The sequence below is a fragment of the Prionailurus viverrinus genome, chromosome D1 (genome assembly GCF_022837055.1).
Source record: "Prionailurus viverrinus isolate Anna chromosome D1, UM_Priviv_1.0, whole genome shotgun sequence".
In the NCBI taxonomy this organism is placed as follows: domain Eukaryota; kingdom Metazoa; phylum Chordata; class Mammalia; order Carnivora; family Felidae; genus Prionailurus; species Prionailurus viverrinus.
The window spans coordinates 89,099,033-89,123,540 of NC_062570.1; the positions used below are offsets into that span (position 1 = coordinate 89,099,033).

The 24,508-nt window shown below is 37.4% G+C and overlaps 1 protein-coding gene across 3 annotated transcripts in view; it reads left to right on the forward strand.

Moving 5' to 3' along the window:
• PDHX (pyruvate dehydrogenase complex component X) overlaps positions 1–23,343 on the forward strand; it is a 72,737-nt gene extending 49,394 nt beyond the window's left edge. The window contains exons 7-13 of one of the 3 annotated variants that reach the window (XM_047877716.1): positions 1,114–1,261; positions 9,009–9,067; positions 12,444–12,602; positions 16,963–17,027; positions 19,755–19,961; positions 21,173–21,348; positions 22,942–23,343. In XM_047877716.1, the coding sequence (XP_047733672.1) occupies positions 1,114–1,261; positions 9,009–9,067; positions 12,444–12,602; positions 16,963–17,027; positions 19,755–19,961; positions 21,173–21,317 (783 nt within the window). In that variant the 3' untranslated portion in view covers positions 21,318–21,348; positions 22,942–23,343. Of the gene's footprint in view, positions 1–1,113; positions 1,262–9,008; positions 9,068–12,443; positions 12,603–16,962; positions 17,028–19,754; positions 21,490–22,941 lie in introns of those variants that run through there. The other 2 variants (XM_047877715.1, XM_047877717.1) reach the window with 2 other exon arrangements.
• Positions 23,344–24,508: the final 1,165 nt, after the last annotated feature.

Genomic DNA, 24,508 nt, shown 5'->3' on the forward strand with positions numbered 1-24,508 from the left:
ATGTCATTTGTTTCCCATCAGAAGAAATGCAGGATAATCAGGTTCATGTAAAACTGAAAGGGAAAAAACAAAACAAAACTGGGCACTTAAAAAATAAACAAACCTATCTTGCTCTTTCTGATGGAGAAATATATTCCAGTATAGTATTTTAAAGAATTTGCAAACAGTATAAATTTCATGGGAAACAATTTTTAATGTAAATTCATGATTCGTGACTTCATATACAAAAAATTTATGTGTAATCAAATCTTATGTTTTTAAGAAGTAGGTTATTCAAATTAGGAAGATAAACCTTACTTTCAAATTTTTATGGTATACAGAGAGCATTCATTCTATCTGAACAAATACGTTACTAACAAAGTGTTTAGTTTCCTAAGGACTCAGGTATATTTTTAGCTGCTTGATTAGAAGTGACTGTGATCCAGTCCCAGAGTGGAGTGAAGGACAAGGAAGGAATCACAGGTAGTTTTATGTCCATCCTGCTTTTTGTTAGAGTTTCAAAGAACAGAGTGGAAAAGCTATAGTAAGTTATAGGAAGATTTTATTATCTCACTTAGACTTTTTATTATGAATTTTTAGGAAATATGATACTCATGTGATTTCTTTTTAAATTACAAACCAAAATAGAAATAGTTTGGCAGATTATCCAGTACATTATCTTTTTCTACTGCACACCATTTTTATAAGTAGGAATTGTCTGTTGTTGGTTTGTTGATGTGTTGGATGCTTTGAGTTTTATTAAGTGATATTTGTAACAAGCTGCTTACAGTGGTATGTGTGTGTCTGTCTGTCTCTGTCCCATACACACACCCATGGGAGAATTATTCATGACCTGGTAGATTTCTTTTTGATCATCTTATACAAAGTAACATAAGATTCTCATTTGTAACTAAGACATGGATTTTACCAATTTTTTCTACAGTTGTATACTATAAAATTAAAGCTCTCTGGATTTCTTATATTCTTCCTTATACTAAGAATTTTTAATAGTATTTTTCCTCTGTTAATCTTTAATTACCAAGAGTTAAGTTACTGAGACTAGATTATAGTATTAGAATTTGCTTTTTCCACTTCCATTTATGGTTTAATGGACAGATTGCAATTTCTTTGCAGGGCACATTCACTGAAATCCCTGCTAGCAATATTCGAAGAGTTATTGCCAAGAGGTTAACTGAATCTAAAAGTACTGTACCACATGCATATGCTACTACTGACTGTGACCTTGGAGCTGTTTTAAAAGCTAGACAAAGTCTGGTCAGAGGTTAGTAAAGTTAAATTTACTTAATACAGTACATGTGCTAACTATTGTGAAATCCTTTACTTACAAAGGCACATTGTGCAGCTTTTTATTTTGGTTTCATCATCTGGGTGTATTTTAGTACTAAAGAAAAGAATTGGTTCACTTTTCTTATAAGAAACAAACCGATTCCATTGTATTGAGTAAATCATGTTTTTGGTATGATATCTGAACAAAGCAATCCTTAACATTTTAGAAAGTAAAAAATCCAAAATGATTGAAAAATGTTTTAGATTTTACATATATCTTAGATATCACTCTTCTTTATACAAGTTTTAATTTTTTATATCTTTTTCAAAATGAACTTTCAGGTTATGAAATTGGTAATGTACCTCCCAGCAAATTAGTTAAAACTAAGGTTGCTGGGAGACTTCGGAATTTTTAGCATGAACTGATGTTTCCTTTCTTTTCTTTTCTTTTCTTTTCTTTCTTTCTTTCTTTCTTTCTTTCTTTCTTTCTTTCTTTCTATCTGTATGGCTTTGATTTCATTTTCTTGCTTTTTTGAATTGGCTGAGACCTCTGTCTTAACCTGCAATGATGAGTATAAATGGCAAAAGCAGACATTTTTGCCTCGTTCTTGGTCTTAGGAGAAAACATTCAGTCTTTAATGTTAGTTGTAGGTTTTTTGTAGATTCCTTAAGTTGAGGAAATTCATATTCCTAATTTGCTGAGAGTTTTAGGCATAAACGGATGTTGAATTTTGTCAAATGCTTTTGTGTGTCTTTTGAGATAATCTTTCCTTTTTCATTCTGTTATTTTGATGAATTATTTTGGTTGATTTCCAGATGTTGAATAAACTTGTATTCCTTGTATAAAACTCATCAATCATTAATTTTCTTATATATTTCTTGATCCCATTTTCTAAAATTTTGCTAAGAATTGTTATACCTGTGCACATGAATAATAACTACCCTGTGGTTTTCTTAAAGATGTTTGTTTGTTTTTTTTCTTGGGTTTGTTACCAGATCTCACAGAATAAATTAGGAAATGTTTCCTTCTCCTTTATTTTCTGAAAGGTTTGGGTAGAATTGATTTTATTTCCTTTTTAATTATTTGGTAGAATTCACCAATGAGACTGTCTATCTAGGCCTTTGATTTTCTTTGTGGGAAGACTTTTAACTACAAATTCAGTTTTTAAAAATAGATGTATCGATTTCTTCTGGAATGAGCTTGAGTAGTTTGTGTCTTTCAAGGAATTTGTTCATGTCATCTAAGTGATAAAATTTTCAGTAGTCCCCCCTCATCCACAGGGAATACATTCCAGGACCCCCAGTGGATGCCTGCAACCATTGATGGTACCAAACCCTGTATATACTGTGTTTTCTCCTGTGCATACATACCTATGATAAAGCTTAACTTAAAAATTAGACATAGAGATTAACAACAATCATAATAAAATAGAACACTGTAGTAGAATACTGTAATAAAAGTTAAGTGAATGTGGTCTCTCTGTCTCTTAAGTATCTTACTGTGCTGTACTCACCCCTCTCGTTATGATGTGAGGTGATAACATGCCAACGTGGTGAGATGACGCACGGTGAATGATGTAGGCATTGGGACATAGTGTTAGGGTATTGATGACCCTCTGACAGTATGTCAGAAGGAGGATCATCTGCCTCTGGGCTGCTGTTGGCTGTGGGTAACTGAAACTGAAAAGCAGAACTATGGATAAAGGGGTCGTTGGCATAAAGTTGTTTATAATATTACCTTACTATATAGTACTCCTAACATTATATAATCTGAAGTGATGTCTCCATTTTCAGTATTAGTAATTTGTGTCTTTTGACTTTCTTGATCAATCTGGCTGGGGATTTATAAATTTTATTGATCTCTTCCAACAGTCACCTAATTTCATACAATTTCTTCATTGTTTTTCTAATTTTCTTTTCATTGGTTTCTGCTGCCACCTTTATTCCTTTTTTTTTCTGTTTGCTTTGGGTTTAATTTGCTCCTTAGTTTCCTAGTTTCCTAAGGTGAAAGCTGAGATCAATACCATATAATAAACCTTGATGCTAACATAAGCATATAATGCTTTTAAGGTCCCTTTCAGCAGTGCTTTAGATGAATTCCACAGAATTTGATGTGTTTTATTTTTCTTTCTATTCAAGATGTTTTCTAATTTTCCTTGTGATGTGTCTTTTGATCCATGAATCATTTGCAAGTGTAAATATAATTTCCAAATATTTAGGGCTTTTCAGCCTTTCTTTTATGATTTCTTGCTTAACTCCATTGTGCTTAGAGAACATGCTTTGTATGATGTAAATCTTAACTTTTGTTGAGATTTTAGAGTCATAATATGGTCTATCTTGATGAATGTTTCATGTGTATTTGAAAAGAATGTGTGTTCTACCTCTGAGGAGTGTTCTATAAATGTCAGGTGAAGTTGGCTGGGAGTAGTGTTCATGTCTTCATATCCTTTCTGATTTCCTACGTGTTCTGTCCATTCTTGAAAGAAGAGTGTTGAGATCCCTGGTTACGATTAGGATTTGTCTGTTTTCCCTTTGAGTACTGTTGGTATTATATCATCTTGAAGATGTGTTATTAGGCACAGAACACATTTAGGATTTTATGTGTTCCTGATGAATTGATGCGTCATGAAATGTCTCTGTTCATTACGGGCGTAATATTTCTTACTCTGAAGCCTTCCTTATCTGATATTGATACAGTCAGTCCAAATTTCTTTGATTGATGTTTTTATATCTTTTTACTTCTAATATATTTGTCTTTATATTTTTTAATTTTTAAAAAAAATTATTTATTTTTTTTTTTTGAGGGAGAGAGAGAGAGAGAGAACAATAGAGGGGGAGGGGCAGAGAGAGGGAGACACAGAATCCGAAGCAGGCTCCAGGCTCTGAGCTGTCAGCACATGGGGCTCACATGGGGCTCGAACTCACAAACCGCGAGATCGGGACCTGAGCCGAAGTCAGACGCTTAACCGACTGAGCCACTGATTTGTCCCTGTCTTTATATTTAAACTGACTTCTTGCAGACAGCAAATAATTTTCTTATTTTTTAATCTAATCCATACTCTGTCTTTTAATTAAGGTGTTTGGACCATTCACATTTAGTAATTTTGTCCTTGTTTTTTCTTACTTTTTTTTTTTTTTGAATTGGTTGCTTTTTAATTTTTTAATTCCATTTTATTTCTGTTTTACCTTTCTCTTTCTACGTGGTGGTTTCCTTAAGGTTTACGATATAATTCTTTAACTCATCACAGTCAACCTTCAAATTTGTATCACACCCCTTCGTGTGTAACGTAAGAACTTTACAACAACATACTAGATTTTCTCCCTTCTATCCTTTGTGCCTTTGTTGTCATGTTTTATTACCACATGTGGTATAAGCACCAGCATATATGTCTCATATGTTTTTGCTTTAACAAATCAATTATGTTTAAAACATAAACTTTAAAAGAGTTTTAAAAATGCGGGGAAAAAAAGTCTTTTTGCATTTGCCCATCTTCTTTTTACCATTTTTTGGCCTTCTTCATTTCTCTATGTAGATACAAAATGCTTGTCTGGTATTTACTTCCGCCTGAAGAATTTCCTTTAATGTGTCTTGTAATACAGGTTGGCTGGCAATAAATTCTCAGCTTTTATCTGAAAAAGTCTATTTCTCCTTCATGTATTTCCCTTTGTTTAATTATTAATTATGGCAAAATATGTGTAACATAAAATTTACCATCTTAAACATGTTTAAGTGCACAGCTTAGGGATAATAATCCTTTCACATTGCTGTGCAACCACAGCAATTTATCCACAAAAGTCTTCATTGTGCAGAACTGAAATTCTATACCCACTAAAATGATAGCTTCCTATTTTCCTCTCTTCCCAACCTTTGTCTAGCAGCCAGCATTCTGCTTTCTGTCTCTATGGATTTGACTATTCTTAAGTACCTCATATGAGTGGAATCATATAGGGCTTGTCTTTTTGTGACTGGCTTATTTCACTTAGTGTATTGTTCTGAAGGTTCATCCATGTTGTAGTATGTGTCAGAATTTCCATCCTTTTTAAGACTGAATAATATTCTATTGTATGTATTTACCATGTTTTGTTTCTTTATATGTCAGTGGACACTTGGGTTGCTTCCACCTTTTGACTATTGTCAATAATGCTGCTGTGAACATGGGGGTATACGTAGCTCTCTGTGTCCTTGCTTTCACATCTCTTGGGTCTATCCCAGAAGTATTGCTGGAACATATGGTAATTCTATTTGTAATATTTTGAGGAGCTGCCATGCTGTGTTCCATTGTGACTGTACCATTTTGCATTCCTATCAGGTGTGCCCAAGGGTTCCAGTTTCTCCACATCCTTGCCAACACTTGTTGGCAACCATCCTGATGGGTGTGTCTCCTTCGTTTTTGGTATTTCTGCTGGGTATAGAGTTTTGAGTAAAAAGATTTTTGGTTTCACTACTTGAAATAAAGATCCCATTCCATTATCTTCTGACTTGCCAGATATCTGCTGCCGTTCTTAATATCTCTGTTCCCCTCTATAATGATGTCTCCCCTCCGGTGCTGTTGTCTTCAAGATTTTCTCCATTAGCAGTTTGATTATTATATGCTTTAGCGTTTTTTTTGTACTGTATTTTATCCTGCTGGGGTTTCCTCTCAGCTTCTTGGATTTGTGGTTTGTTGTCTTTCATTAATTTCGGAAAACTCCTAGCCATTGTATTCCACTTATGTTCTGCTTCATGTGTTTTCTCTTTGGAACTCTGATTATAAATACTCAATTGTTTGAATTGTCTAAAGCTCTTAGATCCCCTATTCTTTTTTTTTTTTTTTTTTTTTTTACCTTTTTTTTTCCTCTTTGTGTTTCCATTTGGATAATTTTTGTTGATCTAGCTTCAATGTCACTGACTCTTTTCTTGGCTATGTTTAGTCTGTGAATCTTAACAAAAAAAATCTTTAGGGGCGCCTGGGTGGCGCAGTCGGTTAAGCGTCCGACTTCAGCCAGGTCACGATCTCGCGGCCCGTGAGTTCGAGCCCCGCGTCAGGCTCTGGGCTGATGGCTCAGAGCCTGGAGCCTGTTTCCGATTCTGTGTCTCCCTCTCTCTCTGCCCCTCCCCCGTTCATGCTCTGTCTCTCTCTGTCCCAAAAATAAATAAATGTTGAAAAGAAAAAAATCTTTATCTTTGATAGCATGTTTTTTTTTCCCGGAGATGTCCATTTGAATGCCGTTTTATAGTTTCCATCTGTCTGCTGGTACCCCCTTTGTTCATGCGCATTGTCCCATACTTTGTCCTGTACTTTCCCATATTCCAACAGCGGTTAATCATTTTGTGTGCTCGTCCTTCCTCAGAGGGGAGCCATCACCCTTGACGTTCAGTTCACTTGTTTGCCTTGTAACCTTGGCTCCCTAATGGACTCAAGAAAAGTTGTGATTTTGTAACTTCTGCTTTTCTTCTGCTCTATTAGGGTGGGAAAAACATTCTCTTCGGGGTTTCTACATGTTAAGTGACAACAGAACTGATATTTCAATTTAGATACACGCTTTGAAGAATTCATACGAAGACAGCCTGACAGCTTTTAAAAGTTCAAGGAAATAAATGGAAAGCTACTTCAAAGAAAATTCTCTGTATTCAAAAAGTTAACCCTGGAATCTCTCTTTATAGATATTAAGTGCACTTGCTTAGTCATGATATAGAGATCATTAGGGGAATAATTTTCCTTGTTTCTTCCTTTAATGAGGCAGGAAACAATACTATTTCAGTGGAGGGATGGATTAGTCTAGTATCTTTTCATGGTCCTAAGTTTGGTATGTCTTTGCAATTAGGAATTTTCGGGGAGGAGGGGCTCTTAGAGCCCCCATTATTTATCTCCAGTCCTCTTTCTTGTATAGTTATAATATAGTATTCTGTAAGCCTGTCTGCACTGTTTTGTAATGATAGGCAAATGAAAATGTTTGATATTCCCTCACAAACTATTTCTTATTCTTCTCAGTCAATGTCACCAACAGTCTCCTTTCTATATATTTGAAAATTTCCGTAATAGTTTAAAATAACTTGAAAAAATCTCCTTTGCACTTTTTTGGTTTTCAATGCCTAAGAGAAATGTCATGTGAGAAATTGGACATATAATAAGCCTGAAGCTCCTAATGCATGGGGATTAGAGGTAGCATTTGAAGGAATCATCAGCATATGAATGGTATCAAAGTCATGGAACAGAATGTTCTTGCCTGGGAAGATTCCACCTTTGAGAGGAAGGGATAGAAAATGAGTAAGTGGTAAAGAGTGGAAGAAAACAATGGAGAGTATAGTGACACAGAAGCCAGTAAGAGACAGTGTTTTGAGGTGAAGAAAGTGATCAACTCAAGAGTACTAAATGTTGGAGTACGATGAAGGCAGAGAATTTAGGTGAGCACTGTGGACTCAGGCAGTAGATTGGGAATCATCAGCCGGTGGATGGTTTGGGAAGTCTTCACTGTGGATACCTATGGATAGTAGATAAAGTGAGAAGGAGGTTGAGGGAGCCATGAAGAGTAAGCATAATGAGTTCCTAATATCTGTCCACCTATTGGAATTTATGTAGACCAAGTCTTTTATATGTGGTTATCATTAAAATTCTCTAAGCACTGGAAACCCACTCACATTTCTACTCATAAAGAGGTTTAAAACAAGCAAACAAAAATATTTCTGTCTCTGGAAATCGGAATTAAAAGAGCAATGATTTGGATGAGCAGGTGACTCTTACCGGGACAGTTTGGCAGTATTTGGGTTTATGGTAATTCATCTAGTGTCTTCTGAAATCTCCAGCATGCCTTGGGAATGAGCTATTGTTCATATAAAATTCCATGATACTATAGTAACGGGATTTGTTTATCTTGCCACATACCATTGACGAGATCTTTATCTTAAACACTTTGTCTAGAAGCCATTGCAATGGAGAATCAAGTGTAGTTTACATTTTTCAATACTTTCCTACCCACCTGGAAAAGCAAAAGTATAAATCAAATGCTTAAGTTATGATCAGCTCTGTGGGAAGGGAGGGGACCTCAGCTTTACCTTGAAATCATTATGTATACTGGAAGGAAATTGATTTAATGGAATCACCGTAAAACTAGACAGAAAACCTCACTTTGTTCGTTGCATCAGGACCTGTGCCAACATTGCTTCATCTTTGGCGTTTGCTATATCCTGTTTTGTTAAGTTAAAAAGCAGCTCATTGGTCTTAAATTTTTTTGGTGTCCACTCCATTAGTAAGAAATTTCTTTCCAGATGGATGGATGGATGGATAGATAGATAGATAGATAGATAGATAGATATAGATATCTTTAAAGTGACTGTGTTACCACTGTTCTAGTATAATCAATATATTATAAAGCTCATGCAGATTGAAGACATTTGAAAAGGATGAGAGAAAAAAATGAATCATCTGAATCTATATAGAGAGATCATTTGTGTTTTTAGACAGATAGGAGTTGGTTTTTTCCAATTACGGTTACAATGTATCCTTCAAGTTCTTGTATATGATATCTAAGCTTTAAAAGAATTATAATCAAGTTCCAGAAGTAATTGTCTACATGTATGGCTAATATTATTTATCCAGGGCCTCATATAAGTTTTTCTAATCAAGGAAATTTTGCTAAGCGAATAAACAAAAACTTACAATATTTTTCATTATGGTTTGTTAATGAATAAGTTTGCAATCATAATGGTCAATGTTAAAGTTTCATTATGAACCCTAATTTTGATATGCTTGTTTTTCTTTCAGATGACATTAAAGTATCAGTAAACGATTTTATCATCAAGGCAGCAGCTGTTACCCTTAAAGTAAGTAGCAGACCCCAAATAATTTTGGCTTCTTTTAGTCTTATGTTGGGGCAGCTGGATGGCTCGGTCGGTTGTGCGTCTGACTTGGGCTCAGGTCATGATCTCATGGCTTCTGAGTTTGAGCCCCGTGTTGGGCTCTGTGCTAACAGCTCAGAGCCTGGAGCCTGCTTCAGATTAGAAGTGTCTCTCTCTCTCTCTCTCTCTCTCTCTATCTATCTCTGTCTCTCTCTGTCTCTCTCTGTCTCTGCCTCTCCCTCAGTCGTGCTCTATCTCTCTGTCTCTCAAAAATTAATAAACATTAAAAAAAAAATTTAAATAGTCTCTGTCTTGGGATTTTTATATGATAAATGGAACTCTGATTTTTAAGTCCCCAAAATTTTATAACGTTATTGCTAAAAATATATCATGTAGTCTCACCCCCTCAGTAATACAAATGAAACTGAGAATCAGTGGGGCTTACGACTAATTATAGCAAAACAAAGACCATTCAGCAAATATGAATTGATCCCCGGTGTTGTGCTGAGTACTTTGTAGGCATTAGAGGTACAATAGTGAACGAACGCCTACATGTTTTCTGCTCTCCTGGGGCTTACACTCTGGATGGAAGAGACCGGTATTTGTCAGATAGTGAAGTATTGAGGAGCAAGAGAAAGCGGAGTAGGGGTGTCATTGTGCACAGTTAGGCAAGGAAGGCCTCTCTGGCAAGGTGATAACTGAGCCAAGGCCCAAAAAAGAGGGTGTGAGCCACAGACACACCTAGTAGAAGAGTGCTCCAGGCAGAGGGAACTGCAGACGCAAGGGCTGGGAGGGGCGAGTGCTGCCTTTGAGACATGGCCCCAGGGACAAAGTGTGCCTCGGAGAGAGAAGGTAGGAGATGAGATTGAACAGATGATATTAAAAGAGGGAATGTGGAGAGGGCCCTGAAGTAGGTGAAGCCTTGGTGGCCATGGAAAGGACTAGGGATTTTATTATGAAGGGGAAGGAAGCCTTTGGAGGGGATTGAGAGAGGACTGTCTGTCTACTTCACCTTTACAAAGAAAAAGGAGTGACTGTTCTGGTGGTTTGAGGAATGCAGCCTGTAGAGAGGCCAGGGGGCAGCAGTGCTCTCCTGGGAGGCTGTGGACCCTGACAGTGGTGTGGACTCAGGTGGCAGCTAGGAGGGTGGCTAGGGTGAAGGTGAGATTTTGGATACGTTTCAAAGTAGAGCCAACGAAATTGACTGATGGATTGGATGTGGAGTGTGAGAGAAAGGACAAGGGCTTTAGCCCAAGCATTGGGAGGAATGGAGCTTCCCACGTGCAGAGATTGGGAATGTGAGAGAGGAGCAGGTTCGAGGTAGGAGTTCTAGAGTTGGATTTGGACATAACTCAGTTCGAGAAGCCAAATGGTGTCCCATTGGAGGGGCCAGGAAGGCAGGTGAGCGGTGGGGTGTCTGGCTGGACACATAGATTGGAAACCCAGGCTTCCTGCCTTCCTGCTCTGCACCATTTTCTGTCCTGCCTTTCTTTCTATAACCAGGCTATTTTTCTGGGTCACTGCGTATTAAGTGCTGTATTTAAAGTATGCTTATAAGGAATTTGTTTTTATTTCTTGGACAATACAGTAATGGAGAATTTTAAAGTCATGCCTTTTCTTAGCCATTCGTATCTAAGGGTTCATATGCTTTTGTGTTTTGACCAAATAATATTTTGAATTGTATTAGTGATTTTCTAATTATGAATCATTCTTGCCCTCCTTAAGTGTATCTCCAGTGGCCATTACATTTCATTTCATAATTTTGTATTAGGAACCGTGATTGTAATTTAAATTTTGTGCTAGTTTTCTCAGGTTTTTTTTAAATCGGTGGTTTCTTAAAATGAATTTGGATCCTTTTTCTCTTTCCTTTCTCTGTACTTTTTTTCTTTATTATAAAGATTTTTATTTCTTGAAGTTTATAGAATTCACCAATAAAAATATCTCAGCCTAGTTCTATTTTGAGGAGGTAGACTTGATGACTTTCTCATTTTCCCCCATAATTATTGAGCTGTTTAATTTTCAGCTTTTTCTTGAATCACTTTTGGAAACTTCTATATTCCCAGAAAATCACTCATTTCATCTGGATTCCCAAGCTTAACTAGCCTAACGTTATTTAAATGTTTCTTCTAATATCATAATGTCCTCAAGGCTGGCATTATTCTAGACCCTGTCTCGCTGTTATTAATGTATATTTGTGTGCTCAGTCTTTTATATTGTTTATGTATTCCTTCCGTCATTTCCTTAGCTGCAGAGTAGAATTAGATTAGACTTCGGTTGAAAATATTTTATTAGAAAATGTGAAATAATGATTATAAATACGAATAAGAAAGTTTAAGGGTATGAATTTTCCTTTGCCTACAACTGAGACCATGTCCCCTGGGCTTTTGTTGCATGGCTGCGTAATTACACTTCTTTTGCCAGATATTCCTTACTTGGGAGGGGCTTTTCTTCCCCCTCGTTTACTTTAGCGTCCTCTCTAAGAATTTAAAATCTTCGGGGGGTTTGCGACTTCGCCGTGTCTGATTTTGACAAATGAGCTTTGATGACTTCGAATGAACGAGCAGCAGGAGTGAACATAACAGGCCGGGGAGGAGCACAGTGGGAAAGGCCTCTTCGGGGAGGGCTCAGAAGTACACTTAGGTAGGCTGTTACCCAAGCGAAGAGTGGGAAGAGAAATTCGTCTGTTTGCTGTTTTTCACCATCACTTTCTCCGATACTTGGCAACAGTGTCAGTATACACGGTCTCCAGGCGTTTAGCCATTTCCTCTGCTCCTTTCGTCTTCCGTGTAGTTGTATGTATATTAAACACATGCATGCTCATACACAGTATCTGTCATATGTTGGTGAAGCCTGGGAAATCTCTCTTAAATACAGAAGTCACTTATTAGGGGCCGGATGATATCCGCCAGGGCTGTGCTAGATAATTGCGCCGTCTACATGCCTCAGGAATTATGTGGCTGAATGTTGCTACCCGCTCCCCTCCCTTCTTCTCTTCTCCTAAAGGCCATGTTGGTCACTGTATGAAGCAGGAAGTATGGCAAATGTTAAATGCTTTTTAGTAATCAGATTTAACAAAGGGAGACCTTTTTTTAGCCATGATTTAGTATACAGCGATCAAAACAGGTCCATCAGTGTTTCCTGAAGCTTGCTTCAAAAAAGATGGTATGTTTATTCTTCCCAAACATAGACGGCATTTAACACTGAGATCCAAATCATTGTTTCAAACCAGATCTTCATTTGTTTGCTCTGTCCACCTATATTCACTTTCAAAAATGCAGAATAATTTTAGTTATTTTTCTGTAACCGCCTTGCTCTAAAGCTGCTTCTTTAGTGACATGTTTTTTCTATTTCTGTTTCATAGCAAATGCCAGATGTTAATGTAAGCTGGGATGGAGAGGGCCCAAAGCAACTGCCCTTTATTGACATTTCAGTGGCTGTGGCAACAGATAAAGGTTTAATTACGCCCATCATAAAAGATGCTGCCGCTAAGGGTATACGGGAAATTGCTGACTCTGTAAAGGTATGTCTTAGGAAATACTGTGCTTTCAAAATGTTAGTATTTACTCTCTGGTAAAGTCTTGACATGATCTAGTCATACTGTGATAGAGATATTTATGTATTAGTATTTTCAAGTGATTGTCAATTGTGTATGAAAGTTTTTAAGGTTTTATCTAGGTAGGAACCATTTTAAGAAAATTTAATATTCAAAAATTCAGAAATAACATACAGATAGATTAGGATCTACTGTATTCAAGTTACAGGTGAATGCTTTATTTCCCAAAGTCTAGAATTCCACTCTAAAGATGATATTTTAGATAGTTTTAAAGTTAAAGCTGAAACTGTATTTCTGTGAAGGTGGTGAGTAGATCTCACTGTTCACAGTGTTTTATTCTTCAAAACTAATTTTATTCATTTCCTCTCTAGAATTGAGACCACTCAAAGTCCTTCATTTTCTAGAAGCAAAAGTACTGGATTTTTCCTGAGTTTCTTTAAAAGCAGTTTTTCTAGCTCCAGTATGGAGGAGTGGGATTTCCCCCAGAATATCCCATTGAACCGCATGGGAACACGGGCAATAGATCGGCTCTGACAGCCTGTATAATTTCCAGAGGTATTTTTTGACGGAAGTGTCACCTCTCTTACAGGGTTAGAATTGAATATTTCAGACTCATTTAGATAAATGATTCTTCTCTTTTTTTTATTTACCAAAGACCAGTTGTATATACATAGTGGACGAGCAAGCATACTTTTAAAAGTAGAAGATAAGATTTCTTTGGGGAGCTGACAGTATACACGTCGTAGATGTACTTGCCCAAAATACACGAACACAAGTTAATCTGCTTTTAAAAGCATACTCTTAGAATCTTCGAGTTAGATACAGTTAATGCTGGCCTTAGTGGAATGGACATTGTTAGCTCTTTCTTTGCTCCTCTTTGAAAAGATTAGTAGAATGTGTTTTTATAGATAAAAATGCAACTGTTTTTCTTAATTGAGTGGTGACTTAGTTCGACCAATTCAGAAGTCAAAGTAAGATACGTTGGTTTATTTACTAAGATAGTTGTGTGCCTTTTAGTCATCAAAAGTTTTCAACAACAATGAGAATACATGTATTATTAGTGTTCTTGTGAAATTCAAATGAGGTTAAATTTCACTATAAAGTTAGAATTTTCTTACGTATTTTTATATCTTTCTTATTTTTAATATTTTTGTGTTTCTTATATATTAAATTTTTAAAATTAAGCATTATAGGAAAGTCTCTTTGCTTTTGACCAATTTACTAATTTTACTATGATAATACATAGTTCTTAAATTAGCAGTGTTAGCGTTCCCATTTTCTTATATCCTGAAAGAAGCTAAGTTGAGGTGTAAGGAAGCAGTGTGAGCAGCCTCTCCGCAATGGGAAGGGCAGCCTTGACCCTTTGGAATGTTCTAGGGCCTCTGTGACAGTCCTTGAGGTTTTCCTGTAATTCCTGGCAACCCTTAAGTTTCAGTGTGAGCTGGCTGCTCTTCTATGCTGCTTATTCTCCCTGCTTCTCTCTCCCACCCCCTCCCACCCCCTCCCACCCTCTCCCACCCCCTCCCACCCCCTCCCACCCTCTCCCACCCTGCCGCCTGTGACCAACACTCCACTCTCTCTTCTTAGCATGTGTGAGACACCAGGCTAAGCACTGTATTTAATCAGCCCACTATCATAGTTGAAACTTTAATTCCCCCATTTTGAAATGGAGGAAATGGAGTTTTAGTGCCGTTAAGAAATCTGCCCACGGTGATGCATCTAGAAAGCAGTAGAGGTGAGGTTTTATTTAAATCACAATTCATGAGCCATTTTCTTAGGGCTCCTGTGGCTTCCATTGCTGAAGTAGCTTCCTGACGTTATCCTGTGTTACTGTGTTCCTGCAGTTGATCATTCTCTGAGATCACCTCATTTCTTTATTTGTTGATCCTTCTCTGTTCCTTCCTGTCTGATGTTGACGGTCTTGCTCTTGCCATATATCCAATTCTAGAAGAAAGAGTGCATGGAGATAGTAGGTGCTCCGCGAATTTATTTGTTTAATTTTCAATAAAAACTTGTATTGAAATGAACTTTTCAAGGAGTTTGCGGGTCTCTGGAGCTCCATCTGTGGACCAGGTTAATACCTGCACTAAGTTTTTACTTCTTGACCCTCACGAACCTTAAGGATGTCATTGTGTGGTGCTAACGGCATGCCTTAGCTAAGTTCAAGTTTTTATTCCCTAAATAAAGTAATATAGTAACAAGCCTTAGATCCCATGCTTCATTAGTTATAACATTTTAAAAGACAGAGGCAAAGTTTTCCTCCATGTACCCGGTATGTTTTTTAAATGAGTTAGTAAGGAATGTGACATATTTTACAAATATTTCCTAGTATTTCTTGTATTGCATCCTTTCAGCACGAGGCTTCAGGTAACATGTGTTTTGATTTTAAGTTTACATTGCCGGGAAATCCCAGTGAGAATTAGGAATTTGTAAAACCAGTGATGCTCCTCAGAATTATTCTTATGCCAGGCTTTTAGCGTTCATTGATAGGAGTATCCTGCTGATATGTTCACAGTCTACAGAGAGATGTTTTTTTTAAGTGTATTATGTGGGCTTGCAGTCCAGTTTTTAAAATGAACATGTGTTTCATTTGTTTTAGCCTAGTAATTCATCAGGATTGTTGTGATCATCTGCCTTTAAAGAACTGCCTTTCAATCAATCAATCAATCGATACCTTTCAAAGTTCATGATACATGCCTGTTTAAATCATGTGAACAGCTACATCCCTTAAGGCAGAAAAAACACATTTGTAGATTGTCCTATTTCTGATATTTCTGATAGTCCAAGGACCATACAAGTCTAAGTTCACCTTTTCAGTATTCATTTTGGATCCAAGTAGTTTTGTAAATAACTGTATCCAACTAGTATCGATAAATATGTAGTCATCTCAGTTGTCAGTAAGTCACAGTGATATGTTGAGATCATTTTCAGACTTTTAAAGAATGTTTTATTTTTCAAAAATTAAATCATCAATGGTGAGTATGTTAGCTCTATAATACAGAAAATTAAGTAAGCCTCAGATTTATTTTACCTCCCCAGGTGACAGTGGCTTCATTTTTCTCTTCCCCTCCTAAATTAGTTCCTTATTAATTTTTCATACGTAATGACTCAACCTCCATTTCTTTGTCTTTAAAGCATTAAAACAAAAAATTAACACGAGGGTAGTCAATTGCAAGCGCAAGTCAAGGAATATTTAACGACTTCCTTTTTTTTAATGTTTATTTTGAGAGAAAGAAAAAGAAAGGGAGGGGCAGAGGGGAGGAGAGAGAGAATCCCAAGCAGGTTTGTCTGTCAACACAGAGCCCGACACGGGGCTCGAACCCACACACCTTGACATCATGACCTGAGCCAAAATCGAGAGTTGGATACTCAGCAGATTTAGCCATCCGGGCGCCCCTGAACTACTTTTCTTAACGTCATTCTCAGAGTGTCATCTGTCTTTTCCTCTGTCAGTTTTTAGAAATCAATTTTGCTGAGAGTGGTATGAAGTTAATATATTCTTACAGTGCTCGTGGCAGGTGTAAAACTAGCTCATTCAGGAATTGCTTCAGCTGTAGATCAAGAACCCAAAAAATGTGTATGTCCTAGAGCTTTGTAATTGCACCTCTGAAGATTTTTATGAAGTAATTGAAACCAGTGGACCAAATTAAAACACTGGGGGCATGACTGAATTGTGGCAGATGTAGTCTTTAGAATGTTAAGCAGACATTTAAAAATCATTTATAAAGACTAACAGCGCAGAAGATGCTTATAATATTGAGAGTGAAATATACAATTCTGCTTTTTTTTGCAGCTGTCTGAAGTGATAGATATGATGTGTATGTTTCGGTTTTATAAAAAAGAAGGAAACATTGAAAGATGAAAACTAATATGTTGGTTGTGTGATGGTTGTCATTAGACAAAATTTATTTAAAAGCTACTGGGTTGACAAGAGTGGTTTCTTCTAATACTTTGTCTCACAAAAAAATCTTTATAGGCAGAATAATTTCATTGTATCTATAGAAAACATGCTGCATAGTTATGGTATATGGGGTAATTCTAATACTGGAAGAATTTTTAAAGGGAAGTAATTTTTGTAGAGTTTCAGTTCACATCTTTAGGTTCTTAGATGATCTGTGCTCTAACTTGTTCATTTTTGAATTGTATTAGAGAAAATGACGTGTGTGTGTGTATGTATGTATGTGTGTGTAGATATATATATGTCCTATAGAGTCAGTGAGGGCACATCAGCGATGAGTGTGTACCCCAGACAAGTATTACAAGGGGCAAAATCAGCTGCATAACATGGTGCTGGTTGTCATGCTCAACGTGTATTTTTCTTTCTCAGGCTCTATCAAAGAAAGCGAGAGATGGAAAACTGTTACCTGAAGAATACCAAGGCGGATCTTTTAGGTAAAATTTAAACTCTGAATTATCAGTAACGTCAGACAGACGACCATGGGGTACCTGGGTGGCTCAGTCGGTTGGGCATTTGACTTCAGCTCAGGTCACAATCTCATAGTTTGTGGGTTCCAGCCCCTCATCGGGCTCTGTGCTGATAGCTCGGAGCCTGAAGCCTGCTTAGGATGTCTGCCTCTCTCTCTCTCTGCCCCTCCCCCACTTGCTCTCTCTGTCTCTCTCTCTCTCTCTCTCACTCTCAAAAATAAATAAACATTAAAAAAATATAAATATAATACATTTATAAACTTCTACTTTTGTTTTCTACTTGCAGTCTCTTTTATTTTAAGATAATTCAGGGGAGAATATTAACATTTGGATCCTTTAGGTATTATCAGCTCTGTTTTTAAGTGTCACCTTCATACAGTGTATGTAGTACACTGAGCGTAGCGTGAATGTTTCAAAAAATGGAAGAACACAGGTTTCAGTGTAACCGACCAAAGCAAGTTATAGACTGTTACCAGCATCCCAGAAGCTTCCCTTTACCCCTTCCTAATTATCCCCCTGGCAAAGGTAACCACCTTTCCAAAAGTTATCACCACGAATTTGTTTTGCTACCTTTGGTCTTTATGTAAATCACGTATATCCCTTAGTGTCTGACTTCTTTCACTCAACATTAATGTCTGCGAGATTGCCATGTTGCCATGTGAAGTAGTTATTATTTACTTTTGCAACGTATAGTATTTTGTAGCATATCGTATGAATACGCCAGTGTCTGCTTTTACTCTTGGGCATATGTTGTTGTTTACAGTTTGGTGCTGTTACCAATAACGGTGCCGTGAACATTGTCATCGGTGTCTTACGGTGAATATATTTGTTGTATAGACCTGAAAGTGGAACTCCTGAATTAAAAGCTTTAATGGATATTGCCAGTTTTCCAAAACGGTCATACAAATTTATACTTCCGGTAACAGCGCATGAGAATTCTCGTTGCTTCATATTCTCACCAACGCTTAGTAACGTTAGGTTTTAAATTGTAACAATTCTTAAGGTATGTAGTGGTACTCTTTGGGGTCAGGCAAATTAATGCTATTGAATACATTTTCATTATCTTTCAGCCTTTAGGGTATCTGGTAACTTACCAGATAAAGTACCTGTTGATATCTCATGTCCATTTTTAAAAATGGTATGTGGAAGGCTCTTAGCTCCAGATACACAGTTCTTTATAGGGTACATATTATTTCACGTATCCTTTCCCACTGCGTCCCTTGCCTTTGGGACTTTCTTCATGGATTTTTAATGAACACAAGTTGTGAATTTTAGTGAAATTCTATTTTTTAGGGGTTTTTTTTTGTTTGTTTATTTTTACAGCTTGTACTATTTGTTTTCTATTTAGAATTCTTGCCTCTCCCAGAATTATGAAGTTATTTTCTAGAAGTTTTACAGCTTTTCACATGTAGATCACAATCCATCTAAAATTGGATTTTGTATCTGGTACGAAGATAAAGGTCAAGATTCTGTAACCGCCCCCCCCCCCCATGGATATTAATTACATTGACCCAACATCACCTATTGAAAGGCTGACTCCCTCTCCATAGCACTGAGAAAGTGACCATGTGTGTGTTTGGTCTGTTCTGTGTTGTCTCTTCAGTTGGCCTGTGTGTTCATCCCTTTTGCTCGGTATCACCAAGGTGTAACCTTTGATACCTGGTAAGGGAGGTCTTTAATTTTGTTCACCCTTAAAACTGTCTTTCTTGGCTCTTTATATTTGCAAATACATTTCAGAGTCAACACTTTTCATATACAGACACATAGATGCAAACCTTGCTGGGGTTTTGATTGGGATTGCATTCAGTCTTTTAATCAGCATGAGAAGAATTAACATCTTTACAGTATTGAATCTTCCAGGCAGTGAACACGGTATACACCGTTGTTTATTCAGTTCTTTGGTTTCATTCAGTTCTGTTTTATAATCTTCTACATAGAGGTCTTATTAGATGTATTTCTTTTATTTATTTTTTGCTACTGTTGTAAATGGTATTGTTTTTAAATTTCATTTTTAACTACAGCAACCTGTATATAGATATAAAATGAAGTTTTACATTGGCCTTTTTATCTGGTGACTTAGCTAAATTCACTTACGTATCCTATTTTATCTGTAGAGTCTTAGATTTTCTGTGTACACAGTCAATTCATCTATGAATAATGACTATTTTCTTGTTTTTTCTGTTTTTTTTTTTTAAGTTTATTTTGAAAGAGAGAGAGTGTGTGAGTGAGTGAGGGGCAGAGAGAGAGGGAGAGAGAGAATCTCAAGCAGTCTCTATGCTCCCAGCACAGAGCCCAATGTGGGGCTCGATCCCACACACCGTGAGCTCATGACCGGAGCTGAAACCAAGAGTCAGACGCTTAACTGACTGAGCCACCCAAGCGTCCCGTGACCGTTTTCTTTCTTTTTCCCAGTCCTTCTCGTACCTTATCGTTTCTTTTTCTTGTGATACGCTACTGCCGAGGTCTTCCAGTTCAGTGCTGAATGAATGTTATATTAGACATACTATGTATATGTGTGTCGGTACTTGTTTTTTGATACTGTTGCGAATGGTATGTTTGTCTTTGTCTTTGGTCTTTGAATAACTTGGTATAAGGTTCTGTATCAGTTTTTTAGCGAAGGGAAAACGTAGGCTTCCGGGAAAGGGTTCTTTGACTGAGGACGCGCCACCTTCAGAGTGTTCTGTTTTCCCCTAGTATTTCCAACTTGGGCATGTTTGGCATCGACGAGTTTACTGCAGTGATCAACCCTCCTCAGGCCTGCATTCTGGCCGTCGGGAGATTCCGGCCTGTGCTCAAGCTCACGCGGGACGAAGAGGGGAATGCCCAGCTGCAGCGGCACCAGCTCATAACGGTCACCATGTCAAGTGACAGCCGGGTGGTGGATGACGAACTGGCTACCAGGTTTCTTGAAAGTTTTAAAGCAAACCTGGAGAACCCCATCCGACTGGCCTAGCCTCCAACATGAGAAGTTGGTCTCTGGCTTAGTTAATTGAGTAGCTGGTACTAGGACCTACACTGTAAGAAAACAATTAGGTATACAAGCGCAAAGTGGATGAGTTGTTTATTTATTTAGGGTGAACAAGTTTGTCCTCCGAGTTGTCCTCATTTTCAGCTTGAGTTTAATGTTACAGAAATAAATAACAAACCGTAACTAGTAAAAGAAAGAGAACATTTGGTTCGTCAGATTCATTTTTAACCTCTGGTGCTGTTCTAAAGTGAAGTGTAAATTAAATTGTTTGGCTCATGTGAGCATTTTAGACTATTTGAGAATGTATGATAAATTGTAAAATGGGAAAAATTGTGAAAACTAATTATGTTGAAATTAGAAGTGAGCGTCAAAGAGAAGCCCATTAATTTAAGCAGTGGGACCTCACTTTTCATAAGCACTGCTCTAGATATACTTGAACAATTTAATATGTACAGAAGTGTATTCTGGATAATAGTAAGTAAATAAGGATCACATTGTATTAGGGGTTGTGGCAACATTATTGAATTTTTTATGTATATAAAGCCATAGGTTTTAGAGTGGTTTCTATCAGTCTTATTTTTCACTTCTATGACACTGTGAACTTATAAAGAGGAAGAATTAAAAAGTCAAAAATAAGAGAGACCAAAACATTTGTTTCAGTAATAAACTATAGTTAAAATACCTAAACTTTCTGAAATAAACTGTTCACCTTCATATTAAGTTGGAATATATTAAAATAAATTATGCTATTTCCTACCAAACATTTTGATTTAGTGTTAACTTAAACACAAAATGTTGGTTTTTTTAGTGCATTTGAATCAAGTTTGTATTGTGCAATAAAATGTGAGAAAATACAAAAGCTTCTATTGTATTTTAAATGTTAGGACACAGAAGTTTAGCAAATCCTTGAAGTTGGTTAGTAGTTTGCCTGGGACAGCTTATAAGGAAGTCTACAAGAGGAAAGGAAGAATTTAAACTTGATCTAACATTAGGAAAACAACGGATGTGGAGTGTAAAACTTTGAAAGAGAGTAGACGGAAATTTTATGAAGTAGGCAGGAACTCTCCTTTTTATTCCATCAATAGTATGAACTTTTCAGTAATTATTGTAAAAGTTAGAAGAGCCTGTGTCTCTCTTTTAACAGCTTTACCACGATCGGCACGTCAACTGGCCTGAAATTGGGTGCCGATTTAAATACCCAGTCACAGAAAGGCTTGTGTTGGTGTCTGCTACCCGGAATCCCCAGAAAGCAGACCACGTGGTATGACAGCACGCTGCCTACGCTCTAACCGAAGAGCTGCTAAAACCATCGGAGCCCCGGTATATCAGCTGTTAAGAATATGCTTAATCCAGGGGCGCCTGGGTGGCGCAGTCGGTTAAGCGTCCGACTTCAGCCAGGTCACGATCTCGCGGTCTGTGGGTTCGAGCCCCGCGTCGGGCTCTGGGCTGATGGCTCGGAGCCTGGAGCCTGCTTCCGATTCTGTGTCTCCCTCTCTCTCTGCCCCTCCCCCGTTCATGCTCTGTTTCTCTCTGTCCCAAAAATAAAATAAACGTTGAAAAAAAAAAAAAAAAGAATATGCTTAATCCAATTACTCTTTACAAACTGTTTTTTTTCAAAGCAGTCTTAAAAACCTTTGTCATATTAACAGTTACACTAAAAATTGTCCCCAAATGCTCTTTTCAAAGTAACTCTTGCAAGTTGTGTTACTCTCAGTTTTAACCGAAATTACTTGTTTTCTCTCAATTTTTATATCTGAGGAATAGAACTTGAGACAGCCATAAGCATTGGCGTGGAGCTCTGTTTCCCACAGACGGACATGTGTACATGGTAACGCACCTGTTTCCCCGGCAGGGAGCTGGGCGCTCATAGCCACCACTGCCTGCCTTGGAAAGTCGGGAACTGCACAGCAGAAATACCGTGTATGCTTGAGGCATTTTGATTTTTCATGGGCTCACCTCACAGCTTTTGGTACAAATTCATTCTGACTAGAAGCGTTTTCTCTAATACTTACACTGATTATGTAAGTGTAATACATACACTTGGCCGTAGCACTGATCTGAGTAACACGGTTTGGGTTATTCTAGAGAACGAGCTCTATGCTGTTTAGGCAGGCTCCCTCCTCCAGTTTTTATAGATACATATATATATATGTTTATTTCTTTTTATATGTATTATTTATATCTTATTGTATGTGTGTAAAGACACTCGTTTTTGTAGTACTGAGAGGTATCACACTGAGAGGATATAAAAATTAAATTTGATATCTGGTCATCTTTTTCCTCATTTAAACAGGGAAAATGAGTAAAATGTGGGGAAGACTTCTAAAAAAAAGGCAGCACACATTTCTTTTATCACTTGGGCATGAAAAGAAATATCAATGACTGTTTACAGGTCAAATGGCCCTGCTTCTCCCCTTGCAATTTCCAGGTGACCCTTACAGAGTTTGTTCACTATTTTGTGGCATCAATATATTGCTGGCCCACCTCCTTTGTTTGCAACCATACTAAGCGATTTATACGTGCTAGTGCAGCTATCTTACATGTAATGTCAAATGGAACTTTTATTTTTAGATTTTTTTTTCTTCTTTGCGTTGCGGATTTAATTTCATGCTAAATCGTACAGGCCAGCCATTCAGACATTCTGTTAAAAGCAAGCCTAGTTTTCTAACCGTTTAATTGAAAGATAGGGGGTGCTGTGAGTTAATGGATTATAGTTAGAGAGTGGAAGAAAAAGTAAAATGGCATTTAGATCTTCGTGTTCAAGGGAAACGTATCCTCATTACACAACCGCATCGTGACGGACTTTGTCTCAGGTGACGTGAAGAAGTAAAAGAACCAAATATGTTGCAGGTAACAATTAGCTGTTAATTTAGATACGGCCTTATTCATGAGAAACTTCTGTTGATTTTTCAGTCACCAGAAGTAACGGCGTAGAACTGCTATAAGGTTAGGCTGGCCATGATATGCAAGGCAGGTCAAAATGAGGAGAGGACAGCAGTGGCAGGAACCATCTGGAAGCTTTTGCCTTAATGAAAGAGTGAGTTAACTAGACTCTGCACTAGGTCGGGGGAGGTTAAAGAAGCGGGGGGGAGGTGAAGAATAGTGTACATGTTAATATGTTGCGGTGTATTGCAAATATTCGGAGTGGGCGTGTGCGGTCAGATAATGCAGCAACAGTAATGTAATTTCCCGGTCCAAAACACAGTCCTCCTCGGCCCACATCACCGGCATCCAAAAAATTAAGTCATGTACAGCAAATGATATATTTCAGAAGACATTTAAGCTTTCTGTAAATGGAAAAAGCAGCAGACTTCCAATAAAATAATGTTAAATAGTTTTGTGGACTTTTAAGTTTTACTTCCTAGTGTTTCCATTGGTTGCAGCAGATGGGGACAGGTGCTGGGTTGGAGGAAAGGTGTGGTTTGTCTAGACTTGTAATATTGAATGAAATTATAAGGCATAAAGATGTGTTTTGAAAAATGATTAGCCTCTGTTAGTAGCAGTCTTTTATTTTTTTGATCTATGAAAAGCTTACCTTCACAGTTTATCACTCATCTGTATTTTTTGCAACAAGTTCGAGCAGCCTTTTCTTCCTAGGAAAGCAGATACTTTTAAACCTCTCACCTAACCTCTACTGGACATGATATATACAATGAAAGGAAACAGGCTTTTATTAAAAGTTGAGAAATTATTCACAAAATCATTAATTAGTCTTGATTTGCCTTTATTCACACCAAAAACGATTTACGTTTTCTGAAATTCCTTCGGTTGTGAAATTCTTTATTAACCCCATCCCTTTAAAAAAATAGATCTTTTAACGATGAGGCTGTTGTGATCAAATGAGATATTCTATTAGTCAAGCACTTGATAAAGCATAAAGTATTACACGTAAGTTGTCAAAATGATAATCATATAAATTGCACTTATTCTCCTTCTTTCCAGTGGCTCATCAACAGCCCGTTTGGTAAAGAATGGCATTGGTCAGGGAACTAACTATAGGAGAGCACTCAATAAGTTACTGTCCTTCGCGACAGAACTACTGCCCTTTAGTACGTACTTTGTGCTCCAAGTATTAAGAGTATTTTCGCCTGGGTTTAGCTTTATCTATATTGTGCTCTTGGTAAAAACTTTTATTTTTCTGTGCCTCAATGTGCTTACCTATGAAAAATGAGGAAACAGGAGGGAAAATTAACCGTGGTGGTGGTGGTTGCTGGTCTTGTTTAGTCTCAATTCTATAAAGCGGGTCCAGCCTATTTTAACATCATCATTGCAAGGGAGGGTAATGAAACTCAAGAGATTATGTCATTTGCCCAGTGGCACATGGTTCAGGCATCGCAACTGGGATTTGAACCCGGATCCGTGCGGCACCCAACTTCAAGCTCGCCACAGTGCAGGTGGTACCGTTGCTGAGATAGTTGGGTATTAACACACCGCACCTTCCCCCGGGAGTAACTGAGGGGCCTGTTCCTCAGTAGTAACA